This window comes from Thermobia domestica, chromosome 15, assembly GCF_964235325.1.
Source record: "Thermobia domestica chromosome 15, izTheDome1.hap1.1, whole genome shotgun sequence".
NCBI classification, from domain to species: Eukaryota; Metazoa; Arthropoda; class Insecta; order Zygentoma; family Lepismatidae; genus Thermobia; species Thermobia domestica.
In genome coordinates this window covers 196,346,305-196,363,692 of record NC_137468.1, presented here as the reverse complement: position 1 = coordinate 196,363,692, position 17,388 = coordinate 196,346,305, and the positions used below count along the sequence as shown (strand labels likewise).

Genomic DNA, 17,388 nt, shown 5'->3' with positions numbered 1-17,388 from the left:
CTTTTAAAATGTTCGAAATGGGTGACAGCATTAATTTCCAGTAATAATTGTAAACTTTTGTAATTTTATTCTATACTAGTTGAATATACCCATGCTTCGCACGGGGGCTGTATTTGGAAGTCAACGCCTGTGGGAGTATCACCATTGATCTCAGCGACCGCGAAAACTATGGATTTGATACTAATATTGGTCATTTTGGGCTTTTTTTTTTTTTTTTTTTTTTTACATGTCTCGGTACGGTATCCTCCCCCGCTGACTCCAGGTCCGCATACAATTGTAACTAAATTTGCAAGTCATCGATAATGGAAGTGTCACCATTGATTTCAGCGACCGCGAAAACTATGGATTTGACACTAATATCGGTCATTTTGGATTACTTTTATACGTCTCGGTATCTAACCCCTCCCCCAGTACCCCCAGCGCGGAGCCGAATAGCGTGAATTTGGAAGTTAATGCGATCGGAGTTTCACCATTGATATCAGCGACCGCGAAAACTATGAATTCGACACTAATATCGATCATTTTCTACTACTTTTACATGTCCCGGTAAACGCTCTCCTGAGACCCCCCTGGTTCGAATTTTGACAAAAACATTTAACTCTAGTCTGGAGCCTGGACCAAGGTATTTATGACTAAAATTTGGTAACTCTCGGTCAATTTGTCTGGTTCCCAAGCCGGCTCTGGTAAACGCTCCTCCTGAGACCCTCTGGTTCCAAATTTGAAAAAAAAGGGCTTCGTCTTGATCTGGGGCCTGGGCCAAGGTACCCCTGGCCAAAATTTGGTAACTCTCGGTCCACTCGTCTTGTCCCCAGACCACATACAGACAGACAGACAAACACACAATCAAACTATTTTATTTATGTTAGATTAGATGTGACCACACAAATAGGAGCAGTTGATGGAGAAATGATCCCAATGAATTCCTTCAAACTGGAAGCATTTCATGTCAATGGAACAATAATAAAAACACGGATAGTAAACAATCTTCGAAAAAGATAAAATTCGTTGGGTTAAGTTCTGTCCCCGTAATCCCCTATTCTACAACTGCTTCAAGTTCGAAAATGTTATTATTCCCCTTGTTTATATTCATTTTTAATATTCCCACGCAAATATCAGCTTGCGTCTGTCTCTACACTTCTCTCATTTTCATACCTTCATTTTCATTGTCGTGATTAACCCGATTGTGTAGAAAAGCGTGATTAACTAAGCAAACTCATCACCATCAAAACGCTGAACACGTATTTCAGACTTTGACTGTTTCTGATTTTGAAAACGCTCTTGCGTACACTGTACGTCATTACTCGGCATTTTGCATATCACATCATCATTAACAAATCATATGCAACAATTTTGTTTAAGTAATAAGTAAAAATTTGTTGTGACACTTATTGAAACGTTTGGTTTGCGAGCGGAGTGGGAAAGAAAATTTTTAAGAAATCTATTTCTTTGCAAACCGATAACAATATTGATGTAATAGGGCTCCAATACTTTTTCTAGGCGACGACGCATGGTTTACTGATTTCCAACACTTCATGCTCGATCGACGCCCTTTTGCTATTAGCGTCCGGGGCGACGATCCCACTAGCCCCAACCCCCTTATAGCTATGGCTCTGATGACAACAAACGCTATGATTACAAACTAAAAACTACAGAGAGAAAAAAAGAAAGAAACTATGTCCTTGAAAACAAAATTATGCAACTTGTTCTTCTCCATTTTTGATTATAAAACAAAAGACTAGCAAATACAATATAGATTATATTATTTTTCCAGTGACTGCAAATAAATGTTAATTACTAATTTGTTAAATTACAGGTCGGCCATAGTCCCATATCATCGACGGCATTTTCTTCCTCCCGAGGGAAGAAGAAGAAGGTGTAAGTAGATAATTACTTCTTGTCTTTATATATTTTATAGTGCTCCTTACCTGAACCACTTTGCAAAAAGGTTTTAGTTACCATGGTAGAAAATTGTTTTTCACAATGGACTGAAGCCCTCCTTGCACGTAAATTATAGACGAAGCCCTATATGCTTATAATTTTATGTCTTTGTTAACACAAAATTGTGTTAAGACATTTTTTGCCCAGTTAAAAATCTATAGTAAGCATACAAAACGTAACTCCAAATGGAAACACTGATACGTTTATTAACCACATTAATTTAGTAAACACAGGGTGCAAGGATTATTCTTCCCAAATTAAAAAGAAAACAGCATCAATCGTCTTGGACTTCTGGGTCGATCTGCTCAACTGGAGGCCAATTCATGATCTCTTCGTAGAAGTGTTTGTGCTCATCGGGAACATAAAGCAGAAGTTTGCTTACGTCACTGATTCTGGCACTCTTGATGGGAAATTTACTGGCGGCATAAGCTTCAGGTGTTCACAATGTTGGTTTTTGTTGTTGATCTTTGCACATTTTGAATGAAAAATGAAATGAAATGGAATTTCTGAGTTTTACGTCCCACGGTTATGCCGGTTAGGCTAAAGGAGACGGTGATGATGAGAGATGAGTGGAATGAGAAAGTGGGAGGAAACGGGAGAACCCCGAGAAAACCCACGCACACGGTGTTTGTCCACCACAAAGTTCACTTGGCGGGAGCAGGGTTTGAACCCAGGACCCCAAGCACCAGAGGTGAACGCTCTACCACTGAGCCACCGCGCTCTACCACTGAGTCAAATTATGTGGGACCCATCGACCCAACTTGTAGTGCTTCCCATGTTGATGGAGGTGCTGCCGAATGGTTTCTCCACTCACACTGAATTGTAGTCCCAGTTCCTCACATATCTGTCTACTGTTCGCCTCAGTTGCTGCCTGAAGATTATTTTGTACATGTGTTGATCTTCCGGCACGTGGTGCGTCTTCGAGTGTTTCGTCACGGTTCTTAAACTTGTTAAACCATTGCTGCACTGTCTGCGTGGTAACGACACCCTCACGAAAGTCCTGGCATATCTTCCGCCCCGTTTCAGTGGCGTTTGACCCCAGTTTGCCCTTATGACGCTCTGTGGAGATCCCATGTTCACTTTGTCCTTACGCAAGTTCACGGTGTAATTGAACTGCCAGAACCAGGTAGTATGTTGGATATACCGACACCAACAACTGACCTTCGTCTTATCTCCATTCGCATTTAACTCACGGTGGGCTAATGGAACATAGACATCCACAAAACGGACATAACTTTGTTGGTTATCTTTATACAATTAACAATATCTGAAGTGCTAATATTTGTTTTCGATGTTCTCATAGTTGCTATCAACGTATTTTAACATTGAAAGACTCTTTAAAATGGTGATAAGCCAAGAACAGTTGGCAGGTCTTATACCCTTACTTACCGATAGCCTGCTTAAGTTCTTCATCCCGGCGAAATTAAAATACCGCTAATTTTACAGTAATTATGTGATATCTTCAAATAGATAAAAGATAATTGAAATATGGAACAAGAGCGTCCTAGACAATATTATTTTGCATGAGGTATTGTTACCACAAGTCACCTAGTAGCTTTCCGTTTTCAGCCGTTTAGAAACGCGAAAATAAATGACGATTTTCAAAATGGCTCGAAATCGAAAGCAGATAAGTGAGTCGTGATAACGGTTTCCCATGTAAAATAATATTGTCTAGGGCGCTCTTGTTCCACATTTCGATTACCTTTTACCTAGTTGAAGATATCACATAAATACTGTAAAATTAGCGGTATTTTAATTTCGTCGGGATGAAGACTCTTAATTAAGTTATCTACAATTTTAATATAAACTAAAAGTTTATCTTCTTTCCTCTTTTCAGCATCTTCAGTCGTTGATGACGACCAAAAGCCTTGCTGCTCTCGTGATCTGCCAGAGATGGCGAACGTACAACATAGTCCAGGTAATTCTGGTTCTTAAATATTACATTAGTGTTTCATAAACTGTGATCCTCGAGCCTTCCTCTTAGATTGAACATTAATTCAAAAATAAATAAAATTCAAGTGAATGCGTATCACATACGATAGGTGACAGGACCAAGGGTGCCCATCAGGGGGGCAAGGTAGGGCGCTCGCCCTCCCTAAGAGAAAATCGTACTTGGGAATATCGAAAACCCAATAGAATTTTTATATTAGTTATAGCATAATTTGAAACTATATTTGAAACCTCGCTTATATTTGCCCCCCTTGGAAACCACAACATGGGCGCCCTTAGACAGGACTATATGAATAATTGAAACGAGTTCAGTGACCTTTTCCCATTCCACTCAATGGGCACCTGTGTGTAAGTCTCTCGGTCTATATCATAAAACCGATTATATTTTAATATTTTATTGCTAATAAAACTCCAACTGACCAAAGTAGTATATATATTTTAAGATTATATATCTGTGTTGCACAGCCGAAACTGTAACACACATATGCTGTATATACTCTTAAAAGCTACGGTAAAATTATCTACATCAATGAATTTCCTAGAAAATTGTACATGAATTTGATGTATCACTTGCACCTATTCCCATTTAAAAAAACGAAAGTGGAATCCAAAATGGTGGATCCAAGATGGCGACTTGAGTGAGTAACACGTGTCAGGGAAGCAGTACTTGATCCAATTTGTTTTGCATATGCCCACATTCATGTCCAGTTACATCTAAAGAAACTAAAAGCAATTATGTGTCCGAGCGTTATAGTAGTGTGTGATTGAATTCCAAATATATGAATGCCCATAAATATGCAAATAACCCGTATGGGCCGCTAAAATTAGTACAATACACATTGGGGTGCGGAGGATTTTACACGAATCCCGAGGGGACACTTCGTGAATGTACCTTGTGAAACCAAACTTTTCCTGCTTCATTACAAAAATTCGCTGGGTTGTCGAGGCCATTCATAGTATTCTTGAACAAGTATTGTCTTCTACGTCACCAACTGGACAACAAGTTCTTTCCTGAAGTTAGATTGTTATGTCGGATAGCTTCTTATTTGGTTATTGTCTTAATCCTGAGGATTGCCTCGACGAGGAAGTTCAACAAATGGAACGACAGCGCATCGTAGAGAACACATTAGGATTAGAAGCAGAAGAGCACAGTTGGGACAGCTGTACACTCTCTTTCGCAAGAATCACATCTGTAGACATCCTGGACTTCCCGGAGTTGAAAGAAAGAGACCTAAAAAATCTTTTTACAGGTTCCTATCAGTTGTCTCAGGCAGTTTCCTACTTGGCCCAAATGATGAACGAGAGATTCTTTCGTGGCTAAACGGTTAGCGTACGCCTCTTTGGCGTGAGAGATCTGAATTCGATTTCAGGCGGGAGTTCATGTGACTCGGATCCCACATTAATCAGCAGGTGAACGTCTCATATAGCCTCGCTGCTGAAAGAGACGTTAAACTCAAAATTAGCTCAACTCATGCAATGATAAATGAAGATAAAGCATCAACCTCCATTTCCTGAAAGAAAATACCCACATCGTTGAATTCGAGGTATGACCTCGACATATTAGTAGGAAGACATACAGATGTTATATTGATTTTGTTCCCATTACAATAGGGTATTCGGGTCTAAAGCCGTATAATTGTGAATGTGCATATGGAAATCGAACAGTTTGTTGTTGTTCATATGTTGTTAAAAACATTTATTGCCTTTCACGTGCTCAATACTTTACTACGATTGTTCGGCCTACAGAAATTTTAAGTAAATTGTGAGTTACTGGTCTTGTCACTCCAGTAATAAACGCACATAGTGATTAAGATTGAAGGTTCCACATACTGTGTCCTTCGTTTTCCTTGTAATGTTTTCTAATACAGGAAAGACATTGCAGAAACACTTTGAATATTTTAGTATTATCATCATCTTGTGCACTATAATATTTTGTACATTATGTATGGGTATACATTATATGTAGGGATAATCAAAAACGTTGTTTCCTGTAAATCATGATTTAAAATATTGGTATTCTACTAAGGCAGATTGAAAATCAGTGGCACTCGTGCTTTCATCCTGTTTCTGGAAGAGGTACAATTATGAGAGTTATATTCCCACGTAGAACTTCACTCTAGACCATCTTTGACTTCTGACAGTATTCGTGCTGGCCAAAACATTTGTGGCGTAACTGGATTGCACATCTTCTAGGCATGTCCTACTTTGATTTTCCTTATTTTACACCATGTTGCACCACGAGTATCAAACCATGATCAAAATATATTGTAAGTGAGTTGGTGCTGCTTCTATGGTGGGAAATAAAAAGTGGTCCCTCAAACATAAAGCAAAAATATTTAAATTTAAATTTTTTCAACGCTTTTTGCTAGAAATTTGAAGGGCGAAATACATTGTTTCTAGTTTTCGATAAAGCCCTTCATGCCAAGTATATTCATATTTTGTTTCACCCTCGTAACTTAATTCGCTTCCGAGATATAAAGAATTTTTTATTTACAAATTTTCAACAATAACTTTGAAATTCGAAGGAATTTGAAGTTGAATCTCTGGCTAACGTTATCTTTGGATATGAGATACCTTTGGTGTAAGTATCACAGCAATCCGTGTAAGGTCACTTTTCACCACCTTATCCGGATACACCCTTTTAATTTTCTCCACGTTAAAGCCCCCCTCGTCAGAGGCAATGTTTCTTTCTGCTTAGTAAGTAGTAGGCCTACTATTATCTGAAATGTATTTTCTTGTTCTTTCCACTGATTTATTATTATTTAAATATCTAGGAGAATCATCGCTTAGACCTTTCCGTAGTGAGCCCAATAACGCTCATTTTCATCAGAGCAAAAACTCCTGGGCGAATGGATTTAAAGGCAAAGGGAAAGGCAAAGGTAAAAGCGTACATTCGGCAGCTAAAACATCTGGAACATTCTCTGGATCCAACATGAACAACTGTTCGTGGTCTAAAGGTGGCTCCACTGCTTCAGGTAATCAAAGTAGCTCAGGTGGATTTTCTGGAACTGGACGAAAAGACTTCAGTTACTCTGAAAAATCGTGGGGTGGAACAACTGCCCAGCGAACAGGTAAGCCTTTTTCTGTATTGGTCCTAACCATTGTATTACATATGTTTCTAATTAGTAAGTAGTAATACTATATACTTCAAGTCTTGTTGTGTATTAAATTTATTATTATTATTATTATTATTATTATTATTATTATTATTATTATTATTATTATTATTATTATTATTATTATTATTATTATTATTATTATTATTTAATACTCGTACATGCATATAAAATCGAATTACTGAATTATTCAAATGGACAGATAGGACTTTCAAAACGCTTTTAATTCACTCCTATTTACCATTAATTTCTGATAAAATTAATTACCTAAAACTTAATAAATTTTACCATTCAATTCAAGGCCGATTAGAAGCACTATTACAATTTAATAACAGCAGCACGTTGTCAATGTCATTATGGGCTAATTGTCTTCTTTTAGCACAATTGATTTTCTTTGTGTTAAGCTGGGTTGTCACTTTACAAGAACCTTGTAGCTGTCATTAAAAAAAAATCTTGTAATCCGATCTTCCTATTTACTGTTTACACATTACAACTTTCTGAAAGCAAGAAATATATCTCCACCCATGTAGCACTGCACTCTAGTGACAAACAGTGAACCTCCTCATTATAAACGTGTATTTTAGCGCTCTTTCCGTCTCTGTTCAAAAGAATCCGTTGTTTCGGAAAAGGCGAAACTGGTTTTTCCTTTATGTCAGCGGGAGGGCGATAGCAGGTAGCAAGCAAGACGTCCCAGAAAGTTGCACATGGTTTGACTCCTTGTAAGATTAAAAAAAAAATGTTGTAAGCACCTTTCAAGACTATGTTTACATGGAGAAGTATTGTAGAGTTAGAAGACTTTTTTTTTTGTTTTTTTTTTTAATGTTAGCTACAAAATTCTTGTAAAGTGACAACCCAGCTTTACTTTTCCTAAGAAAAGAGCATTTGAGAATCAATCGGATTAATGGATTAGAACGTACGTATTTTTAGTAAGACCCAAATTATTCAAAGAGACCTTTAACTTCACATTACAGTTCAGAAGATGGTAAACTTCAGTGGCATTTGTTTCCACACATTTACATAAGTCTAAGTTAGAGTACGATAGAGATCACTTTCTATTTTACGCAAGACTTAAAAGCTGAAGCAATTTGATCAAATGATCACACTCGGTAGGTTAAGAAGCCACCGACCAGTCGTGTTATCCTAATTTTTTAACAACGGGTTCTGTATACACTTTTATATACAGTGGACTCTTTTTAATTCGAAGTTCAAGGGGACACGAAAAAACTTCGAATTATCCAAAATTCGAATTATCCAACAACATTCATTTTCACATATATAACAAACAAACAAACCAAAGTACTGTGCATCAAAAACATATTCATATGGTGTAGACTTTACCTTTAAATAAGCTTATTATTTGCTTGATCGAATACCGCAAACTAACAAACGACGTTGACTCCACATAATTCAAACTACGTGTACAATGGAAAATACCGGTATATTTATGTAGAACACTACAACATACATTGAATAGCCCAAACATTTAAACACCAGTAACAATTTGAATATTCTGTTCTCACTTTTAAGAAGTCGTAAACCTCAGTTGCAAAAATCTGATTGTTTTTGTACGGTCAATAAATCCTGAATTTCATGTATTGCGTGGAATACGATATTAATAACATTTGGTTGACTTTATCAATAATTCATCTTAAATTTTCAACCAATTCTGAAACAAGATGAGATTGGTACACGTTCTCTATCTTTACTTCTTCCCCAACTCACCTTCATCTTTTTAATTACATAGATTTTGTATTTATTTTTTGTATTACTCTTCCCTATGGCTGCAACTGGATAACTGAAAACACGTTAAAACTGTATTTCTCTGTTTACATCTGTCCAACATTAAAAATTTTCAACTGTATTTAGTTCGAATTATCCAAAACATAGGTTCAAAAGTTCGATTTATCCACGATTTTTTACGATTTTTTTTCAATACAGTTTTCAAGGGGAATGGATTTCTGTTCGAATTATCCAATATTTCGAATTATCCAAGTTCGAATTAACGAGACTCCACTGTATATATATATATATATATATATATATATATATATATATATATATATATATATATAAGATCATTTAGAGACATTTCGACACGTTAAGAAACAACTTGACACCACCATGAAAGTTACGATAATTTTATTCTGCAAAAGCGATATTACTTGACAATAATAATTGCCCTAGCTATGAAACACAACATCTTGCCCACGAATGCAGTACTTGCAAATTCAAGAACACATAAACGGAATGTAGATTTTGGAAATCTTGCGGGAGAACTCAACATATAAAATGAAATCCTTCATATCTTTGAAAACAGTGTCCTACTTACAACAAACATAAAACGCAATCAAATACTAGGGGTAAGGTTTCTACTATCTACATATGGGGTCTAGGAAAATTCGGTGTAAGAAAATTCGGTGTAAGAAAACTCGGTGTAGGAAAATTCGGTGTACGGAAAACTCGGTGTGGGGAAATTTTGGTGTACGGTAGATTCGGTGTAATACATATTTAATATTACCACTTACGATAAGTTACGACATTTCATATTGTGAAAACGAAAACCATATAATGTAACGAATAAAATTTTATTACCTATTTCAAGAAAAGCAAATTTATTTTTCTGCCTTGAGTCCAATACCTCTTGCATGTCTTTTGCGGGATATTACTATAAACTACTTTTCATCACACAATGAAGCTGACATTTTTGTCAGAAATAAAACAATTACAAGTTCAGAGAATAGTTATTGGAACAACTAAAAACACCTTTCCTATATAGTACATCATAGAACATATACAAGGTGATTCTTTTAAAACTCATGGATTTCATTTGGGTCTAGAATTTCTAATTGAAGTCCGATTTTCATGCGGTTTGTGGCAAATGATCAAGGAACGTTGGAACATTTATAGAACTATGTTTAGTCGTTTAAATTCATTTGGGGTAATATCGGCCACGCCTCTAGAAAAGCAGCAAATATTCGCCACTGTACCGAATTGGAATTAGGTGAGGTGCGGTGTGGAGATTTGAGATTCTTCGTTAGATGTCAACCTCGCGACGGTCAATAAGAAACAGGAAACTGGGCCGTTGTATTGAGAATAATGCTGTACTACTGTACCAATACGATCAGGACACAGTTACAATAATGTACTCTTTGGAGCAACGTGATTTTATCGTTAAAAAAGATTTTGGAGACCGGGATCTGTTGTTGCTACGCAAAGGGCAGTTACACGCAACTTTGCCTCACGTTCTGCCCCAAACAGGAATATAATATGGTCGCTAGTGAATAAATTGCTGGAAACAGGATCGCTTCTGAGTAAGACAGGGAAGCATCGGACCCCGTTGAAGGATGTTGTGGAAGGCGTGAGTTACCGACTCTTTTAAGTCACCCAAGAAATCCCTCTGTCGTTTCTAGCGAGAAACCGGCTATTCAACATGTGATTTATGTGCGTTACCACTAACACTTAATTTTGGGAGGCGTGGTGGCTCAATGGTAGAGCGTTCACCTCCGATGCTTGGGGTCCCTGGTTCGATCCCAGATCGCGCCGTGTGGACTTTGTGGTGGACACACACCGTGCTCTTGGGTTTTCTCGGGGTTTTCCCGTTTCATCCCACTTTCTTCATTCCATCATTTCACTCAATTCTCATCATCGCCGTCTCCTTTAGCCTAACCGGCATATCCGTGGGACGTAAAACTTAAAGATTTCATTTCATTTAACTAACACTTAATTCACTACGTATTCTTCAATTTCGCTTCAAATATCCAATATCTCATTCGAACTGTTACGTTCAATGGCGAATATTTGCTGTTTTTCTTACGGCCTGCTCGATATTACCACGGATGAATTTAAACCAGTAAACATAATCCTATAAATCTCCCATCCTTCCTTGATGATTTGCGACAAACCGCATGAAAACCAGACTTCAGTTAGAAATTCTAGAGCCAAATGAATCCGTGAGTTTTGAACATCTGCATATACATATGTAAGATACAAAAATATATTGATCAAGAAAGTCTTAGTGGAAAGGGCAATATAAAGCAGGATGGTTTTATCAGGTAATATTTGTACAAATAGTTTACTTCTTTTCCAATCAGACACTTTAGTTTGTTTGCCTTAAGTTAAGGTAAACCAGTTCTGCAATCCTATTGACTCCTTATTGACTTCTCCTTCAATCAGGCGTAGATACTTTAGTTGAGGCATTTATTTTTTTACACCTTTGAGTAACATAAATAAACTATGTCGTTTTTGAAGAATTTAGATTTAAATATTTATTTATAAAATAGACATAAAATCGTCAGAACATTTTTGAAAAATCTACAATTTTCAACTTTACCCGTTTAGTAACCTACATTTTTTTTTTTTTTTTTTGAACTAGAAAAGTCTAGGAGACATCTTCCAAAACAGCTTAAAAACTTAAGTTTTAAATAAAATGTCGATTGGTAGCGATAGTCGCTTCGCTGTCACAAGAACGGACATAAAAAAAAAAATTCTCATCATGTAAGGGCCATGAAATGTTAAAATCAGTCGAAATCTAGAATTCAAATTATTTCACGATCACAATTTTTCAAAATTTGGTATAGTAGACTAAAAGTACGTTCTATGCAAAGTTTGAACTTAAAACTAATACGCTCATTTATCCTCAGTTGAGTTTTCAATAAATCTTACGGTCTACTACAACGAATCTTTCTTTACACCGAACATTCCCCACACCGAGTTTTCCGTACACCGAATTTTCTGTACACCGAATTTTCCTACACCGAGTTTTCTTACACCGAATTTTCCTACACCGAAATTTCCTACACCGAATTTTCCTGCTCCCCTACATATGACTTATTTGCAAACTTTTCTGCAATTCATTACAACTAAATTGAAATACAATAACACTGAAACAATGTAAGCTCGTTAATAACGAACTTTCTTTTCAACCTGTTGCTTTCAACATTTCACTACGCATAATAATAAATAATCGAAAATCACAATTTAACACAATCATTTTCGGAATCCATATGCGAAGAATCCAACAGAGTCTGATTTCTTACAACTGACATTCTCAAAGTCTTCTTTCACAATATTTTGCCAGAGTTCCTACGAACAAAGTTGCCGTAAGATAAGTTGAAATTGTATTTCAAACTACGGAAAAAAGATATTAAGGATTGTCAATTTTGAGTACTGTGTAGTGGAAGCATTAGGGGTTTTCTTCAATATGTCAGAATCTTTTACACATGTACTGTGCTAATCTAACACTAAAGGAACCTTACAATTAGGCTTGCACCTAACTAAATGACCCAGAAGCTGAGAAAGCGTGTTTATTATGTAACCTAAACCTATGATGTATACACTAAGATTAACCAGACGGTAGTTCTTTTGTCTGATTACTTTCCTTATAACAAAGGAACTACATGTCTAAATCTCCCTAAAATCACTGTCAGTTTATCTCCTAAATGCATTGATAAACAAAAGCTGGCATGAGTTGTCACTATAACAAGCAATGAGTGTCAGCCTGACACACATGCATACAGAGGGTATACTCTATCGTACGATTTGCCTATAAATACGGCGTCCGGATATATAGTATGAAAACTATAGTGCAGAAACACAAACCAACCTGTGCTAGGTGGCCCTGAAAAGCACGAATGGTATCTAACCGAGTGAGTGCAGGGCCCCGAGAGTTAGCGAAGGGGTGCGTTCGAAGGAAGCAGGCGCGTCGGCGAAGGTAGTGAAAACGAGTGGGTTTTGTCAATGATACGACTTTGAACAGCACTTGTCATGGTATCATGCTAGTAGCTCCATTTGTAAACATAAGTTACAGCTTCTGTAAACTATGCGGAAATACACCGGTGGTGGAAAATAGTACCATCGGTCATGTTTTAGATGCACTCACTTAGGAAAATGTTTCACTGAAGGGGTCCAAGAGAACGTAAAAAATACACAATTTACAAGAGAAATGGAAGATGTAGGTATTTATACCCAACACACCATAACCAAATCTAACCTAATGAAACTAAACAAACCTAATATTGATAGAAAAAATTATATACCCCTATACTAATATAACTTAATATAACAATATAACCTAACCTATCCGTAACTAACTTGAACTAATCTAAACTAAACTAATGTGAACAGAAACTACCGAAATTGTAACATTTCTCAGAAAAAAATAGCTGGACTCCTTCTGCTAAACATTGTCCCTCACTTATTTCATCCGTAGTAAAACACTCATAATGATTTTACATTAGTAAACCTACACTTGTTATCGTAAAATATAGGTGTATTACTTTCTATTTAATTCTATTTCTTGCAAAAATTTGTTGTTTATAAATATGTCTTTTCATGGAAAGAATTGAATTTTACTTATAAATCTTCTAAAATGTGGTACACCAGCACCCTTCTGATTTTTATGCTTTTTTTTAGAGGTATCCAATTTAACAAAATAGCGCCTGGTATTAATATTAGTAGGATGTGCAGGGTAGTTAGCATTGGAACTCATCAATCTTTTACTTTTATTAAATAGAACTATTTCATAATATTGAAAAACGTCATTCGCTCAGACAGGAAAACTTCTCACGTGTATGGCAGAAAACGGTAGGATTTCCTACGAGATATGTCAAACATTTTTTCGAAGATAAATCCTAAGATATTTCCTAGGATTTATCTCGTAGTGTACAGCTGCCCTAATCTTCCACGCTGAATGTTCCTTGTTGCGTGCGTGTATGGTCACTACCTTTGCCAGATCTTAAAAGTGTCGAGATCTCCGTAAATGACACTATATGTATGTATGTATGTATGTATGTATACACTAGCTGAAATACCCGTTTTTCGCATGGGTCAGATAAATTATCTATGTAAACAAACTGACCAACGAACGAAAAGAAATATCGGTCATTTTTTTTTTTAATTTTTTTTACATGTCTCGCTAACATGTCAGCATACTATAGTAGCTGAATTGGCAAGTCATCGCTAATGGCAGTGTCACCATTGATCTCAACGACCGCGAAAACTATTAATTTGACACTAATATCGGTCATTTTGGATTATTTTTATATGTCTCGATATCCCCCCGGTGACCCCCGGCCCGCAGCTAAATGAGGTGAATTTGGAAGTTAATGCGATCGGAGTTTGACCATTGATCTCAGCAACCGCGAAAACTATGCATTCAGCACTAATATCGGTCATTTTCTACTACTTTTACATGTCCCGGTAAACACCCTTCCCTGAAACACACCTGATTCGAATTAAAAAAAAAAAAAACGCTCCGTCTTGATCTGGGGCCTGGACCAAGGTACTGTTACCAAAATTTGGTAACTCTTGGTTCACTTGTCTGGTCCCCAAACTACACGTGGTGCCCGTTGGCTATAAGTGCCCGTATATAAGCGCCATGTAATTTATGTAGTTAGAAGATGAACAAATATATTCTGTATAAATAGAGTTTAATTATTGAAATTGGATGATATATAAAAACAAGTATAATATCTAAATTATTAATCCAATTTACATGTGTTTAGAGGTGAAATATTAAATAAATGAATTAGTTAAATCTCAACTTGTGTTATCACGTTTAGTGTTATAAAATAGTGGACTTTGGAGAATAATATACAGTGGAGTATCGTTAATTCGAACTTGGATAATTCGAAATATTGGATAATTCGAACAGAAATCCATTCCCCTTGAAAACTGTATTGAAAACAAGAGTAAAAAATCGTGGATAAATCGAACTTTTGAACCTATGTTTTGGATAATTGGAAGTAAATACAGTTGAAAATTTTTAATGTTGAACAGATGTAAACAAAGAAATACAGTTTTAACATGTTTTCAGTTATTCAGATGCAGCCATAGGGAAGAGTAATACAAAAGATAAATAGGAAATCTATGTAATGATAAAAATGAAGGTGAGTTGGGGAAGAAGTAAAGATAGAGAACGTGTGCCAATCTCATCTTGTTTCAGAATTGGTTGAAAATTTAAGATGAATTATTGATAAAGTCAACCAAATGTTATTAATATCGTATTCCACGCAATACATGAAATTCAAGATTTCTTGACCGTACAAAAACAATCAAATTTAAGCAAATGAGGTTTACGACTTCTTAAAAGTGAGAACAGAATATTCAAATTGTTACTGGTGTTTAATTGTTTGGGCTATTCAATGTATGTTGTAGTGCTGTACGTAAATATATTTTCCATTGTACACGTAGTTTGAATTATGTGGAGTCAATGTCGTTTGTTAGTTTGCGGTATTCGATCACGCAAATAATAAGCTGCTTTAAAGGTAAAGTTTACACCATATGAATATGTTTTTGATGCACAGTACTTTGGTTTGTTTGTTGTTATATATGTGAAAATGAATGTTGTTGGATAATTCGAATTTTCGATAATTCGAAGTTTTTTCGTGTCCTCTTGGACTTCGAATTAAGAAGAGTCCACTATAACGAACTTACCGTTATAATATATATCACTATATATAATACTATTTTATAACACTATATATATAGCGAGAGAGAGAAACAGACAGAAAAATAGTAAATGGATAGATATAACTCTCAGAAAACAAACTCTACAAGACAGCCAAAAGCAAACTTTTTACTAAATACCACAAGTGACAAGTAAAGGGAGTATGTTTAATACAGAAGGGTCCAGAAGCACGTAAAAAACACAAAATTTACAGGAGAAATGAATGATGCAAGTACTTAGACGTAGCATAACATAACCAAATCTAACCTAACCTAACTAACCTACGATAATCTGAACAAACCTAATATTAGTAGAAATAAGCGAAATTCTATCATTTTTGGAAAATTATGCGGGACCCCTACACTAATATAACATAAACTAACCTAACCTATCCTAAACTAACCGAATGTGAACAGAAATTACCAGAATTGTAACATTTTTTAGAGAAAAGAGCTGGACCCCTTCTGCTAAACATAGGCCAAGTAAAATAGGGACCTACACAGCATTCCAATACAAGGTGATGCGACAATATTATTTAGCACTGCGAATATCTCTTGGAAACGAATTACCCAAGATAGATGGTTGTCAAAAAGTATTGGGAAGATCTTAATCTAGCAATGGATTGGCAATTGTTGGTTATGGTATGTATGCGTTTCAGGTATAAATAAACCTCACCACTACACTCATGTAATCCAAGTTCTCATTCTTGATATCTGAGCATTTGAGATTAAGAAATAAACGCTTATACGTTATTCTGAGAGATCATGTGTTTAATCCTGTTGCTGAAAGAATTTCTGGAAACAAAGATAGTTAAACTAAAATTTACTGTTCCTGGGTATAACTAGGTAAAATTTACTGTTATATTTGGGTATAAAAACGGTTATGCGAACTCGAAATATTTTAACAACCGGTTCTATCGAACCGTTGCGAACCGCTCCGGTGAATATCACCACTGTATACATTCTTCTATGTACCTTTCCTTACAAGCTTTCAAAATTGGAACTGGAAATGCAATCATAAAAAGACCACTAGGAAGACGTAGGAGATGTCGGAGAACAATATTAAGATGAATCTTGTAGAAATAGGTATACGAGGTGTACTTAAAATCTGATGCAATTAAAGAATTCTACTATTACTAATGCCCTTAATAAATAAATAAATAAATAAATAAATGTAAGGAAATTTCGTTGGAAAGAATATAGGTTTTCCAAAATGCTGTCACTATTTCATAATTTACATCTTTAGCCTTGATTATAAGAAACATCAAGGAGCATAACCCTTTTAAATTATGGCTTTTTTGAGGTACTTTGTAGACTTTCACTCAATCATCTATTGCACCAAGACTCTTTATCGTAGGATCATGGTTCATACCCCGTTTTGTTTCAAGTAAAGCAGTGTTTTCAACCGTCCGTAAAATTTCCCTAAAGTGTACCAAGTGCGGGAAATTTCCGCTAAAAGTGGGAAAAAGGGATTTTCTTTTTAAAAATCCCTTTTTTTTATCGCGAATATCTCCACTTTGGTATAGGATACGATCATGCGAATACTACTAAAAAAACTTTGCTTTATGGTGAAGAGAATGAGATACAAAGAGTGGCTCTGGGATGAATAGTTTTGATGCTACAGCCGATTTACATATTTTCCCTTGATAATATTTTTTAGTGAATTTCTATACTATCATCATCATCATCATCTAGACTGTTCATTGTGGAAAAATGAATTGTACCTCGTTTTCTTTGCTATGAACCAGTCTTTTAAACGGTACCACTCGCATGTCTCTAGCATGTACCACAGTGGAGAAAATTCGCGAAAAAGGGAAATTTTTGTCAAAAATCCCTTTTCTCAGATTTTGGGCCCCTCTGGCCGGCCCCTGTGTCAATCCACAGAGCCCCAAACAATCTCAAACATACTACATAGTATGTGTAATAACTGTACGAAGAG

At 36.0% G+C, this 17,388-nt stretch overlaps 1 protein-coding gene across 1 annotated transcript in view; it reads left to right on the top strand.

The window, feature by feature from the left end:
* LOC145671995 (uncharacterized) overlaps positions 1-17,388 on the top strand; it is a 50,394-nt gene that overhangs the window by 17,989 nt on the left and 15,017 nt on the right. The window contains exons 3-5 of the mRNA XM_081741177.1: positions 1,814-1,875; positions 3,776-3,856; positions 6,663-6,959. Coding sequence (XP_081597303.1) covers positions 1,814-1,875; positions 3,776-3,856; positions 6,663-6,959 — 440 coding nt within the window. The remainder of the gene's footprint in view (positions 1-1,813; positions 1,876-3,775; positions 3,857-6,662; positions 6,960-17,388) is intronic.